We start from the raw sequence: 15965 nt of genomic DNA, 5'->3' as shown, positions 1-15965 counted from the left end.
CGGCAAGTGGTTAAACCAATTTTTACTGAAAAAAATGGGAGTGATTATGTACTACTCGTAAAGTGATCATTGAGCTCCACCTGTAATGGCAAATTTTTCTTTTTTTTTACACCATAATTCCAAATTAACCCTACTATTGCAACTATCACAAAACCAAAAGATGGCGTCACACTCCCCCAAATCATCTTCTTTTTTTTCAGAGTAAACAAATAATTGGATGCAGAAAAGAAGCCAGGATCCAGTACTCTTCCAGATGAAGAGATGACGTAAATCATATGAAGATTTCAGACAGACAAAAACATCCTGAGCCAACTACCATTTTATATGCCATGGCACGCTTCCCTAAGAAATGCTCATTGGTAATTGGATATTTATCTGTCTGTATTTTTTGAGCAGTTCATGAAACTTATAAAGTCTGTTCATCTGGAGGAATTATAGGATCCAAGAATCCCCTGTGACTACTATGGTCTATCTAGGGACAGATATGGGGCATCTGGGGTTAAAGAGCGCACTGCGTGCAACCAGATCGCCGGATACAACAGCTGGGACGGGTTCCTCACTCTGACCCCCTGATCTCTGAGGATCTGACTTATTAAGTGCCCCTCACTTAGTGTTAATTAAGTGCCACTCAAACGCATTATTGGAAAAACAAACAGTTAGAGGATACGGCTGTGAAAAACTGTTATCTATGGTAAGGTCTTTGAAGCAGAGATGCATGCTGTTTTAGGGAAGTTTCACCATCATGGTCTCCGAGACAAAAAATCAGCACGGGTCTCAACCCGCATGTGCCCACTCAGAAATGAAATCATTTTTTGGTGGAGCTGGCCTTTAAATTAGGAAATATATTAGCTAGCTTGGAGGAAGGTTTCGCCTCTTCTATACCAGAAAGCACTTAAGAAACCAAGCACATAACAAATTCCTCTGTTAGCCCTTGTATACACGGTCAGACATTCCGACAACAAAATCCGTCGGATTATGTCCGAAACTTGTGTTGCATACACACGGTCGGACAAAGTTGTCGGAAAATCCGATCGTTCAGAACATGATGACGTTATTTCATAGTTTCATAGTTAGTAAGGTTGAATAAAGACACCAGTCCATCCAGTTCAACCTGAGTGAGTGTCTACAATTGTCCCTATCCCTGTACATTGCACACTCACATCAGTCCCTACCCTCAAGGAGCCCGCAATCCAAGGTCCCCATTCATATACTAGGGTAAATTTTGGACAGAAGCCAATTAACCTACCTGCAAGTCTTTGGATAGTGGGAGGAAACCGGAGTACCCAGAGGAAACCCACGCAGACACAGGGAGAACATGCAAACTCCAGGCAGGTAGTGTCGTGCTTGGGATTCGAACTAGCGACCCTTCTTACTGCTAGGTGAGAGTGCTAACCACTACACCACTGTGCTGCCCATTTTGTTACGATGGGACTACGTTAAGGCTAGTAGCCAATAGCTTTGGTCTAGGAATTTGATCTGAGCATGCGTGGCACTTTGTCCGATCGGAATTCTCTACACACAATCGGACAAGGTCTGATCGGATCACGTTGTCGGAAAGTTTTATAGCTAAGCTCTCAAACTTGGTCCGTCGGATATTCCGACGGAAACAGTCCGATGGAGCACACACACTTCTGGATTATCCGACAACACGGTCCGATCGGAAATTTTCCATCGGAATGTCCGACCGTGTGTACAAGGGCTTAGAGTCATAACACCGATAGTGCCTTGAATATATGTAAACTCGTGTAGATTGTTAAAATGCAAAAGATATGCAGTATGTTTCTTATTTAGCCTGTTGCACTAGTAGCAGTTTTTAGTTTTAGTTTTTCATTTTGTAATAAGTTCATCTATAGCATTGATATGCAATTAGCAGACCTACAGCTTTTGCAGAACTACAAGTCCCATGAGGCATAGCAAGACTATGACAGCCACAAGCATGAAACCCAGAGGCAGAGGCATGATGGGACTTGTAGTTTTGCAACAGCTGGAGGTCCGCTAACTGCATATCCCCGATCTATAGCATTCCAAGAACTGGAGCATTGTGAGTGATACCTACACATCTTTTTAATTTCTGCACTATTGTCAGTATGCACACTGATTCTAGCTATATATAACACTCTGAATGCTGATTAATGTACATGTTATATATTTTTTTTCATGTAATTGTCTGAACTTTAATAAAAACGTTTGTAAAACAAAAAAAAAATTAGGAAATATAAACAATACCAATAAACTAAGCATACATTAATCAAGTTCTGTATTACTATAATATGAGGTCATAATGTACATATATAAAACAATGTATACAAGGGCTTGTTTTTGTGTGCAGCAGCCCTGGATGTCCCTCTGAAAAGGGATGTGTGGTGGATGGCTTTTCAGAGGGCATTTAACATGCAGTGTGGAGGCAATATATTCTGCCTCCACACTGCCAGTTTTAAACTTGAAAATGCCGCAATCGCATCCATTGCACATGGTTGCAAGGCGGTTGCAGCCCCCCCCCCCCCACTCCCCCGTACACAGGCTAGGTTCACATCTATGCGGTTTTTAGGGCATTTGCAGATCTGCAGAAAAGCACCACAATCCATTTACCCTCATTCCCCAAGAGTCCCATTCACATCTATGCAGCTTCCTGCAATGCGTTTTTTGGAAAGGTGCAGAGATGTTTTTACGCTTGAGGCGGCCTGTTTTGGGCTCCATAGACTTCAATGGAATTGCATCAAAAATACACGCATTTTTAATGCATTGTTAATGTGTTTTCCTGTATGACAACAGAAACCTCCTCCTAGCAACATCAACATGTAAGCCACCATTGGCCAAAACAATAAACACAAAATGCCTTAAAACGCATGAAAAATACATGAAAAAAAATTAAAATGTGGCACAAAAACGCATCAACTGCACATGTAGAGATGTGAACCTAAATGGTTGCAGTTTCATTTTTGCTGTGAACAGGAAGCAAAGCTTTGTGGCGATGACATGTGCACAGCCTTGAGTGGTTGCATGTCCTTTTTTTTAGATGGGTGGATTGGGGCAGTAAAACTGCAGCTAAACTGCCTGCATTTCGGCTGGATTCACACCTATGCATTTTTGGTGCTTTTTGCATTTTGCAGATTTGCTCTACAGAATGTGTTCCATAAGAAACCATGTTAAATGGACTGTAGTGCAAATCTGCAAAATGCAAAAAGCACTAAAAATGCATAGGTGTGAATCTAGCCTTACAGCCCACTGGCTGCAAATCTGGATGAGCCACAACACAGCATATTTATTATTCTTTAATGCTTTTATTAAAATCAACTTTATTTCATGGGCTCATGCACATGGCCAGAAAGGGTCTATATGGCATGGATGACCATCCAGAACCTCCATAAAACGTCCCTAGGATCCACAGCTGTTGTGTACAGCTGCCTATTAATAAGCAATTACAAGACGACACTATACATGGGTATGCCCTGGTACTTGCATAAAGCATGTACAGGGATGTTTCTTACATATGTTCATGTGCGTTTTACAAGTAATGACCCATACCTGCATATAGACGCATCTAGTAATTTCTGTCAATAGTGGGCAACAGCTGTGGATCCCGGGGGTTATGAACGCTCATGCATGCTGTATGGCTCCCCTGCAACAGTGTGAATGAGCCTATCACTCATTTGTAGAAACCATCACACAAAATGCATGCTCACCCTGTGTATACAGCACAATCGATTGAGCCGGTTCACATATAGCGACAGCAGGGCGTCGCAAGTTTTAGCATGCTTTTAAATATATGATTTTGGGGCAGCACCATTTCATTGAATAGGCTGCTCCAAAACAACGCCAAAGTAGTTCCTGTACCTTTTTTTAAGTTGACTTTGGTGCGTTTTTGACAATCACATTTTTTTGTGTTTTGCTCCAACTTTGTCGTGCAACAAAAAAAGCGAATTTCTTTTGAGCATTCCGGGTGCCTTTACCAATAATGCCACCCAACTGCATGTTTTGTGGAGATTTCAATACGTTCTGGATTCACGTGACACTGCTAGGGGTTCTAAAATGCCCAGATGTGAACGAGGCCGAAGGAAGAGGATGGTTAGCAGTGATAAAAAATGTCTGCTTGTGACGTGTTAAACAATATTCTGCATATTTTGATATTGATGAGCTTCAGTAATAAATAGAGACACTTCTGATAATCAAGTCATAGGCTGCTATGGGGGGAGTGTCATCCACTAAATACAGGGATGTAGATATTGGGGGACCATCTCTTCTGATGGAGGTGATTGTTCTCTTTCAGATTCATCCGTGTGTGACCAGTTTAAAGTGTATTTCCCCTTTTGCAGTCAAATCGGGAAACACCTACTTTATGTACAGTTCATGTTCCCATACACGTAGCATAAATCAATAAACATTGCTTATTATATTTTACTTCCGCTTTTCTAAAAACCCCAAAACTGAAGTTTTCCTCTTCTCTGCGGAGGAAAAAAGGCTGGTTCACAAAGCCTGGTTACAAAACGCATAAAAATGCTCTACATGCGTTTCCGCAGCGTGTCCATTTAAGTCTATTGAACCAAAAATGCACAATGTTACGTTTAAGTCTCCATTCACACCAATGAGTAATTTCATGCTTTTTGCAGAAATGCAGGACATGTTTCTTAACAGGGGTTCCTATGCAACACATTCATATCAATGCATTTTTGTGCCTCTGCATTGTTGGAAGGGATGTTTTTAAATGCAAAATGCAGCTTTTTGTTTGCTCTTTTAGTTCAATAGACTTCAATGGAGATGCTGCAGAAAGCATGTCATACGTTTTTAGGCCTGATTCACACCTATGCATTTTTAGCTCTTTTTGCATTGGACGCCAATGGATGCATTGCTGTCAATCTATCCAATCAAGAGAACCTCAGACAGAGAGACAGCGGGTCAGGTAAGTAAAACCGGGGGGGAGGCCAGTCACTGCCAGGTGTTTTTTTCACTTTAGACCCTTTTCACACTGGGGCACTTTGCAGGCGCTACAGCACTGAAAATAGCGCCTGCAAAGTGCCCTGAAAGAGCCTCTACTCACACTCCGAGGGCTTTCACACTGGACCGGTTTGCTGGAAGGCCGGTAAAAAAAGTCCTGCTAGCAGCATCTTTGGAGCAGTGAAGGAGCGGTGTGTATACCGCTCCTTCACCACTCCTGCCAATTTAAATGAACAGGGCAAGCAGCTATACCGTCGGCAAAGCGCTGCTGCAGCAGAGCTTTGCAGTGGTTTTAACCACTTCTTGGCAGCTAGCAGGGGGGTAAAACCACCCAGCTAGCGGCCAAATACCACCGCTAAAATGACGGTAATGCAGTGATAAAAATAGCCCCAGCGTGAAAGGGGCCTAATGCATAGGATGCATTAAGGTGAAAAAACACTTACCTTTACAACCCCTTTAAGGCTAGATTCACACCTATGCAGTTTTAGTGCTTTTTGCATTTTGCAGATTTGCACTACACTCCATTTAACATGGTTTCCTATGGAACACGTTCTGTAGCACAAATCTAAAAAAAGGCAACAAGCACTAAAAATGCATAGGTGCGAATCCAGCCTAAGAAGTCCCTGACCCTTTCCAAAAATGCAGCGGCTGCAAAACGCATAGATGTGAATGTATCCCATGTTAAATGTACTGCAGTGCGTTTCTGCAAAATGCGCTAAAAATTGCACAGGTGTGAACCAGGCCAAAGACGCAGTTGGACAGACACAATTGAGTCGGCACCTGATGGTTTGATGAGTGCCAACCTTAGATTTTAGTGCATTATCCAAAATGGTTTTATTATTTAACTCCCATAAAAGTGTGATCAAAACATGGTACTAATAAAACGCACAACATCTACGTCCTCTATTGTCAAAAATGCAAAAACCTGCGTAGGCAATCAAGCATATACAGTATGTTACTATCTAAGTGAGAACAAGCAACATCTACAGTGGTCCCGGAAAACCTTCCACAAAATATCCAACTACATGCTTATTTAGAAGCAGCTGGTCAAAGGAAACGTGTGCTATAGTATAACAAAGCACTACAAATATTGGGATGGAAATCCCATAGCATTGTTAGATGCAAGATCATTCTCACAACAGGCAAGTATCGGATTATTTGCCGCCATCGGTGAACAATCTGTTCTGTACGCCCAACTAAACCTTAACCCTTCACGTCACAACTTGAGATCTACTATAATCTCCATCGCTGGGAAATCTGCAGCTGGGAGCCTTACATAAATTCTTGGATCGTGGGGATAACAAAAAAAAATAAAAAAAGAGATCCTTGCAATGTAATTCAATGAGATAGAAGGCAAAAGTGACGTTCGGGGAGAAGGGGGCTATTAAAAACAGCTGTGACTGGCGCTGGTAAACAGCGGAGGGAGCGATGGAGTAAGCTGCGTATTACATTGTACAGGATACACACGCGGTTTATATGAAACAGGTGAAACATGCACTGCGGGCAAACTGGATTTATGAAATCGTAAATGACGTTGGAACCAAGAAGTAACACTATTTATAGATTAATATCCAGTTTCACAATTACTTTATTGGGAAAAAGCGCTTAAAGGAGAACGCGGCCAACATAGATGAGCTATTAGCGTGTAAATAAATAATCGAAAAAAGGAGCGTTCCCGCTGGGATGTTATAGTGCGGTTTATGTGTATTGCGGTATACTGTAATTAAAATAAACTGCGCCAGGCCTTTTAACGGCGTTTAATCACTTGGAAGTAATAACAAACGTCAGGTACTTGTCAGATGTGTTGCAATAGATCTTTGGCAGTCCTAAGCTGCAATGTGCTGAAGGAGGCTTCCAGCTTGTAGAACTACACCTCTCAGCATGTCCTGACATTTCCCCAAAACACCTACAGTATTCCATGACCCAGCCTTATTACAAATGTGAGGGGTAACGTGTGGTCATTCAGCTCATGCCATCAGCTATTGACACTTTCAGGATGAACCAAGCAAGCAATATGCCACTTTTGCCCCGGCTGTCATAGAACTACAAGTTGCAGCTTGACCTGCACCAAGCATACTCAATACATTAATAGTTTATAATTGCAAAAAAAGTTAAACAACTATCATGGACACTTAGGACCCATTCACATCACAAGGCTAGCGTTAAAGCAAGTGCATTGGCATGCATTAACATGTGTTTTTGCGGTTTTGTTTTTTTCATATGCTGAAATGCACTTTTACATGCATTGGGGTTATTTACTAAAGGCAAATCCACTTTGCGCTACAAGTGCAAAGTGCACTTGGAATTGCACTGGACGTGTACTTGGAAGTGCAGTCACTGTAGATCCGAGGGGGACATGCAAGAAAAATAAAAAACAACATTTTAGCTTGCACATGATTGGATTATAAAATCAGCAGAGCTTCCCCTCATTTCAGATCTACCCCTCAGATTTACAGCAACTGCACTTGCAAATGCACTTTCAGTGCAATTTCAAGTGCACTTGTAGTTTGCACTTGTAGTGCAAAGTGGATTTGCCTTTTGTAAATAACTGCCATTGCGTTGCTTTTTTTTCCATATGAATAAATTCCCTGCTTTGCATTCACACGTTACATAAAAAAAAAAAAAAAAGTAGCATGCTATACTTTGTCAAGGTAATGCAATGGTGTGAACAACCCGAATTTAAATCCATACTTATACTGTACATTTTAGACAGTGCACCCAATGCATATGGTGTGAATGGACAATAATGCTGACGCTTATTCACTCAAGAGAAATAGAATATAAAGTGCAAACACAATGCAACAAAAACAAATTATTTTGTGACGTTAATCAGTACCAAAAATGAGGTGCACTTTGAAAATTCAAATGCTAGGACTATCCTTACCAATCAGGGAGAGCATACAACAAAGTTTGTCGTCAAACACATTTCTGATATTATGGGGGTTATTTACTAAGGGAAAATTCACTTTGCACTGCAAGTGCACTTGAAAGTGCATTTGGAAGTAAAGTCGCTGTAGATCCGAGGTGGACGTGCAAGGAAAATAAGAAAACAGAATTTTAGCTTGCACATGATTGGATGATAAAATCAGCAGAGCTTCCCCTCATTTCATATCTACCCCTCAGATTTAGAGCAACTGCACTTCCAAGTGCAGTTTCAGTGCAAAGTTGATTTGCCTTTCGTAAATAACCCCTTATATCTTCATGTGCTTTGTTCACACCACATTGAGCTGCGTTTTTTCTGTACACATATAAGCTGCTTTCACACTGCTCTGTTGCAAAAATGCATTAAAAAATATTGGTGCGTTTTCTGGGTGCCTGTCTTCCAACATGCACCTGTGACACATGGACACGTGACTCAAAAAAAAAAAAGACCAAAAATGCAACCGTGATGCCTTTTGATGCTTTTTGCATTCATTTCAATGGGAAGCTGCGTTTTTGTTGCGGCTCTGAAAAGCGCACCAAAGATGCAGCATGCAAGGTTTTTCAAGACACACCACAGTGGTGTGAAGAGTTCCATAGAATTTAAAGGGCAATATTTTTCATGCTTTTTTCCGTAGCAAGGTAAAAAACGCAGGAAAAGTGCATCAGTGTGAAAAGCAGCTTTATGGCGCCAATAGGGCAAAAATGTTTTCTATGCCTACTGATACCCTGGTACGTATATTAGGTAGCAGCTGGAATTCAGCTCATAATCAAACACCGCTGACTTCTTATTGCAAATGCCATCTTTTCGGACATGGTGAGAACAAGCCCAAAAAAAGATGTTTACAATGAGAGATCAGCAGGGGTTAATTGTCAGCTGCATTTCAGCCGCTGCACCAATATACACAGCGGGCATCACATGCAGGAGAGGCAAGGTGGAACGTGTGCTGCAGCACGAGGGACACAAACACAAGGCTGCGCAATGACAGCACACACATGACACGTTACCTGTAGATGCCAAGTGTAAGAGGAATAGAAGACACACGCTCAGGAACATCATCATGTTATCCATGCAGGATCTTCTTCTTCTTCTTCCGAAGCTTCCACAGTCCGCTGACCAATTCCCCCAGCTTGTCACTTCTCCGGGATTTGTATCCAGCAGATCCTTGTCCAGCCTGAGAAGGGAAAGAGAAGAAAAACTTGAATGTGCGGCTGATGAAAACATCCTGCTGACATATCCCACCCCCAATTCCTTGCAGGACACAGCGGAATACAAGCACTTACACAAGTCCAGAGTGGACAGCAAAGGAAGTGACACTGCCTGGGATCACCCCGGGCAAAAAAACATTCGGGAACTGTGCAGATTGTCAGGAGAGAGCGTGCAAAAATCACAGCAAGCCACAAGAGCACCGGTGTGATCAGCACAGACGCTCCATGCAGATGCAGAGCAGTCCTAAGAAGAGCGCTGGAGACAGATGTTTGGACATGTCCTTAAAGCCAAGAAAAGCCAAAGCTAGAGTCAGGGATCAGTGCTAAGTGACATCTGACAGTGACACACTTACCCAGAGCTCTCAGGGTGACGCTGATGAGATAATGCCCCTTTCCACTTCCCACTGGGCTGAAGTTTCATACATCTCTCAAAGCTTGGGAGAGGAAAGAAGGGGGCAGCAGCCTGGCTCTTCCCGGAGGAGGGGCTTCATGTAAGGCAGCCTCACTGTACACCACTACTGCTGTGTGTAGGGACAGGCTCTTCAGCAAGGACAGTGCAAGGACTAGCTTCGCCACCTAGTGGTCATAGTAATAGTACTATTGTGTGCATACTCCAAATACACACACTTCAATCTATATAGAAAAATGACTCCAAGTACAAATGTGTCCCAATGAAAATATATTCAAAGAAACAGAAATATATATTAGAAATCACAAACAATCATTTTGATAAAACAATTTTTAAATTGCAAAAACTAAATCAATATAAAGCAAATCAAAAAAATAAATGTGCATCAAATTTATCTTAATGAAAATATAGGTGCAATAAATTTAAATAAATTTAATAAAATTTATATATATATATATATATATATATATTATATATATATATATATATATTTATTAAAATTCTCATTTATTGCACCTATATTTTCATTGGGATAAATATATATTTATCCCAATGAAAATATAGGTGCGATAAATTTGAATTGTATTTTATATATACACACACACACTATATATATATATATATATATATATATATATATATATATATATATATATATATATATATATATATATATAAAATTTATTAAAATGTATTGCACCTATATTTTCATTTATATTTTCATTGGGATAAATATATATATATATATATATATATATATATATATATATATATATATATATATATATATATATATATATATATATATACATACATACATACATACATACATACATATACACACATACACTATATTGTCAAAAGTATTGGCTTCACACGAGCATGACCTTTAGCATACCTCCCAACTGTCCCTGATTTCAAGGGACTGTCCCTGATTGAGCGATGTCCCTCTGTCCCTCATTCCTCCTCATTTGTCCCTCATTTTGGTCTGATCTATATAAAATGTATCTATCAAAAATTTTTTACAGCGCTAAACCTTTCATCTGATTTCTAAATTGCTGCATTTGTAAATTCTAAAAGCCAATATAAAGGAAGAGTACTAGTAAATAAAGCACTTGTGTGTCGAACCAATCTTTTTTTTTTTTTTGTACAATTCTCCTTTAAGGGGGCATGACAAGGGGTGCCTGCATATTTTTGCTGATAGGTGTCCCTCATTCCCATCTCAAAAAGTTGGGAAGTATATATATATATATATATATATATATATATATATATATATATATATATATATATATATATTCAAAAGTATTAGGATACCTGCCTTCACATGCATGTGGTCTTTAGTGCTGGTTCACACAGGGGCAACGCGATTTTGCAAGGCGTTTTGGAGGTGACTTCAGTGCGACTTTGAGCAACTTACAACGCAACTTAAATTCACCTCCAGGACAGGCTTCTTTAGCTGTGGCCAATCACAGAATAATCAGCTCTGTGGGAGGGAGGGGGTTGCCTGGGTAACCACTTCAGGACCGCCGTATTGCCATTGTACGTCAGCACAATGGCACAGGCAGGCAGAATCACGTACATCTACGTGATTGCCTTCCAGCGGGTGGGGGGTCCCATCGGACCCCCTCCCGCTGGATACGGCGGTCCGATTCGGTCCAGGAGCGCTCCGTGAAGAGGGGATGGCCGTTCGTTTTCGGCCACCCCCTCTGGATCGCTCCTGGCCAATGAGAAGCTTCCTCCCCTGTGTATTGTTTACACAGGAAGGAGGAAGTGATGTCATTCTCCTCGGGGCGGTCTTTTTGACCGGACTACGAGGAGAAGAGTAAAAGTAAGTCTGCACGAACACTACACTGACATGTAGGTACACACAGGCACACAAACCCCCCCCCGATCCCCCCCCCGATCGCCCCCCGATCCCCCCCCGCCCCCCCTCCCCCCCCCAGTCACAGTGTCACTGATTGCATTGATCATTTCTTTACTGATCAATGCATTCAGTGTCAGTTGTGACAGTAAAAACTGTCAGGACAGTTAGTGTTAGGTCCAGGGTAGCCCCCTATCACCCCCCAATAAAGATTTAACCCCCTGATTGCCCCTAGAGTTAACCCTTTCACCCCCTTTTGCCAGTGTCACTAAGCGATCATTTTTCTGATCGCTGCATGTGTCGCTAGTGTCGCTAGGTAGCTAGTTATTTTTTTAGGTTCACCGCCAGGTTTTTATATCGCTAGGTACCCCGATATACTACCCAATAATGTTTTTAACCCCCTGATTGCCGCTAGTTAACCCTTTCACCCCCTTTTGCCAGTGTCACTAAGCGATCGTTTTTCTGATCGCTGCATTAGTGTCGCTACAGTCGCTAGGTAGCTAGTTATTTTTTTAGGTTCACCGCCAGGTTTTTATAGCGCTAGGTACCCCGATATACTACTCAATAATGTTTTTAACCCCCTGATTGCCGCTAGTTAACCCTTTCACCCCCTTTTGCCAGTGTCACTAAGCGATCATTTTTCTGATCGCTGCATGTGTCGCTAGGTAGCTAGTTATTTTTTTAGGTTCACCGCCAGGTTTTTATATCGCTAGGTACCCCGATATACTACCCAATAATGTTTTTAACCCCCTGATTGCCGCTAGTTAACCCTTTCACCCCCTTTTGCCAGTGTCACTAAGCGATCGTTTTTCTGATCGCTGCATTAGTGTCGCTACAGTCGCTAGGTAGCTAGTTATTTTTTTAGGTTCACCGCCAGGTTTTTATAGCGCTAGGTACCCCGATATACTACCCAATAATGGTTTTAACCCCCTGATTTCCGCTAGTTAACCCTTTCACCCCCTTTTGCCAGTGTCACTAAGCGATAATTTTTCTGAACGCTGCATCAGTGTCGCTAGTGTCGCTAGGTAGCTAGTTAACTAGGCTCCCAAAAAGTCCCCCACATGTGGTATCCCCGTACTCGGGAGAAGCAGCAGAATTTATTTTGGGGTGTAATTTGACTTCTGCCCATAGCATGTGTGAGCAATATATCATTTAGTGACAACTTTGTGCAAAAAAAAAAAAAGTTTGTAATATTCCCGCAACTTTTGGCAAAATATAAAATATTCCATGGACTCAACATGCCTCTCAGTAAATAGCTTGGGGTGTCTACTTTCCAAAATGGGGTCATTTGGGGGGGTTTTGTGCTATTTTGGCATTTTATGGCCTTCGAAACTGTGATAGGTAGTGAGGAGTTAAATCAAAAATTTGCACCCTTAGAAATCCTGAAGGTGGTGATTGGTTTTCGGGGTGTCGTGCGCGACTAGACTCCCAAAAAGTCCCACACATGTGGTATCCCCGTACTCGGGAGAAGCAGCAGAATGTATTTTGGGGTGTCATTTCACATATAACCATGGCATGTGTGAGCAATATATCATTTAGTGACAACTTTTTGTAAAAAAAAAATTTTTATTTTTTTTTTGTCATTATTCAATCCCTTAGGACAAAAAAAATAAATATTCAATGGGCTCAACATACCCATCAGCAATTTCCTTGGGGTGTCTACTTTCCAAAATGGGGTCATTTGGGGGGGATTTGTACTGCCCTGCCATTTTAGCACCTCAAGAAATGAGATCGGCAGTCATAAATTAAAAGCTGTGTAAATTCCAGAAAATGTACTCTAGTTTGTAGACGCTATAACTTTTGCGCAAACCAAAAAATATACGCTTATTGACATTTTTTTTACTAAAGACATGTGGCTGAATAAATTTTGCCCTCAATGTATGACTAAAATTTAGTTTATTCGATTTTTCTTATAACAAAAAGAAGAAAATATCTTTTTTTTTCAAAATTTTCGCTCTTTTTTCATTTATATCGCAAAAAAAAAAAATCGCAGAGGCAATCAAATACCATCAAAAGAAAGCTCTATTTGTGGGAAGAAAAGGACGCAAATTTCGTTTGGGTGCAATATTGCATGACCGCGCAATTACCAGTTAAAGCAGCGCAGTGCGAAATTGCAAAAAGACCTCTGGTCCTTAAGGTGTTTATTGGTCCGGAACTGAAGTGGTTAAACGTGGGGATTACCTGTGTATATTCTTTTTTTTCCTGTAAAATTGCTTCAATATAGATGGAGATCCAACTTGGAGGCGACTTCCATTGCACTCTATGAAGTCGCCTCAAAGTAGTACAGGAACCTTTTCTGAAGTCGGAGCGACTTCAGTAGTATACATTAAGACAGCTCTCATTCACTTCTATGGTATGTGTTATGTCCAGCGACTTGGGCCGACTTTCTGGATCCTAAGTCGCTGTAGTGTGAACCAGCACTTAATGGCATCCCAGTCTTAGTCTGTAGCATTCAGTATTGAGTTGGCCCATCCTTTAACAGCTTAAACTAGTCTAGGAAGGCTGTCCACAAGGTTTAGAAGTGTGTCTATGCAGACATCCCAACCTGCAAAAACGAATTTCAGGGAGGTGGCGCCAAGTGCCGCTAACCCCACCCACGGCAATTTTGTTTTTAAAACGGAGTTCAGACGAAAAACAAGGATTAAAAGTCAGCAGCTACAAATACTGCAGCTGCTGACTTTTAATAATTGGACCCTTACCTGTCCCAGGGTCCAGTGATGTGGGGGAACACAGCATTGTCGCTGTGGGCGCCTGGCTGTGGCTTCAGAGCCGGGCACGCACTGCGCATGCACAAGCACACACTGTAACTGGCCGGGCAATCATCTGGGATCTGTGACGTGTCCCAAATGAATGCCAAGAGGGAGGGGGGAGAGGTGAACTTCCAGCACCATGGTGACCCGGGAAGAAGTGGGACCTGAAACCCTCTCTCCCCCCCAAAAAAATTACATGCCAAATGTGGCATGTCAGGGGGTTACCTTCCCTTAAAGCAGAAGTTCCATTTTTGGGTGGAACTTCGCTTTAAATAATTTTTCAATATCTTCTCATAGTGCTTCTGGGAAAGGGGGTGAGGGGTATGTGGCAGTGGACGGTGTCAGTAGTTTGTTATTTTTACGTATTGATTTTTTTACAATTTCATTTGTTATTAATTTTTTAACAATGCTTTTTTTTTTTTGGGGGGGGGGGGGGCAGTGGACAGTGATGGTAGGGCGGAGAGAAGTCGTGTCAGTCGTTTTTAATTTTATAAATTTTTTTACAATTTAAATTTTTAGAATTATTTTACAATTACATTTTGTTATATTTTTTGCATTTTTATTTTTTTATCAGCCTTGTTGGTGGGCTTTGGTGAGATATTAGGGGTCTAAGCAGACTTCTGACATCTAACCTTTGACACAGAGAAAGGGACTGAGCACCTGAGGACACAGATTCCCCAGTCCTTTTCTCAGCATTGAAGATGAATGGACAGAGACAGAGGCTCCTGTCCAATCATAAACTGAAGAAGAGTTTACGCTTCTCAGTTTTCACAGGACACAGGAGCGAGCATTGCTCACGGTGTCCAATTCAGAAAAGGAAGGGGCCGGTAAATTACATATTTACCTGTCCCTTCCTCCGCTCTGCTTCCTGACAGATCCCGAGGGGGCGCGACAAGGAGCCAGAGGAGGACACGGGGGGGGCCACAAGAACAGGGGGCCAGAGGAGGACACAGGGGGTAAGACAAGGACAGGGGGCCAGAGGAGGACACGGGGGGCTGGACAAGGACAGCGGGCCAGAGGAGGACACGGGGGGGCTGGACAAGGTCAGGGGGGCCAGAGGAGTGGCCGGAGGACACAGGGAACAACCAGGAATGATTGGTGCAACGGGAGGGACACCTGTGAACACTGATCTCCCTGTATAGCTTTTTAGCCAACCACCATGGGAGGGAGAGAAGGAGAAGTGGTTGTCAGCTATAAAGCTATACAGTGAGATCGGTGTTCACAGGTGTCATTCTGCCACACCTATCATTCCCCACTGTAAACCAGGGAACCATCAGGATCAGCCCTGCAGCTGGGATATCAGGAGGAGCTTGCGGGTGTTTGGGGGCCGCAGCAGAAATGCAGGAGACTTGGGATGTCTGGTCTATGGGAATGTTTTACCATTCTTCCAGAAGCACATTTGTGAGATCAGGTACTGATGTTAGACAAGAAGACCTGCCTCGAAGGCTCCACTTGAATTCATCCCAAAGGTGTTCTATCGGGTTCAGGTCAGGACTCTGTGCAGGCCAGTTAAGTTCCTCCACCCCAAACTTGCTCATCCATGTCTTTATGGACCTTGCTTTGTGCACTGGTGCGCAGTCATGTTGGAACAGGAAGGGGCCATCACCAAACAGTTCCCACAACGTAGGGAGCATTAAGAGTTCCCTTCACTGAAACTAAGGGGCCAAGCCCAACCCCTGAAAAACAACCCCACACTTTAATCCCCCCCTCCTCTACCAGTGATCTCAACCTGACAGAACACCTTTGGGATGAATTAGAGCGGAGACTGCGAGCCAGGCCTTCTCATCTACATCAGTGCCTGACCTCACTAATGCGCTACTGGAAGAATGGTCAAACATTCCCATAGACACACTCCTAAACCTTATGGACTGCCTTCCCAGAA

At 42.2% G+C, this 15965-nt stretch overlaps 1 protein-coding gene across 7 annotated transcripts in view; it reads right to left on the bottom strand.

Moving 5' to 3' along the window:
• The window catches only part of TGFBR3 (transforming growth factor beta receptor 3), a 305577-nt gene extending 296002 nt beyond the window's left edge, over positions 1-9575 (bottom strand). For 5 of the 7 annotated variants that reach the window (XM_077452926.1, XM_077452929.1, XM_077452927.1 and 2 more), the window contains exons 1-2: positions 9414-9575; positions 8860-9026 (exon numbers count right to left, since the gene is read on the bottom strand). In XM_077452926.1, coding sequence (XP_077309052.1) covers positions 8860-9026; positions 9414-9481 — 235 coding nt within the window. In that variant the 5' untranslated portion in view covers positions 9482-9575. Of the gene's footprint in view, positions 1-8859; positions 9027-9135; positions 9354-9413 lie in introns of those variants that run through there. The other 2 variants (XM_077452930.1, XM_077452931.1) reach the window with 2 other exon arrangements.
• Between the last annotated feature and the right edge of the window lie 6390 nt (positions 9576-15965).

This window comes from Lithobates pipiens, unplaced genomic scaffold, assembly GCF_037356315.1.
Source record: "Lithobates pipiens isolate NorthernLeopardFrog02 unplaced genomic scaffold, aLitPip1_a1.2 Scaffold_23, whole genome shotgun sequence".
Lineage (NCBI taxonomy): Eukaryota > Metazoa > Chordata > Amphibia > Anura > Ranidae > Lithobates > Lithobates pipiens.
Note: the sequence above shows the minus strand (reverse complement) of the source record. Positions and strands in the feature narration are given on the sequence as shown.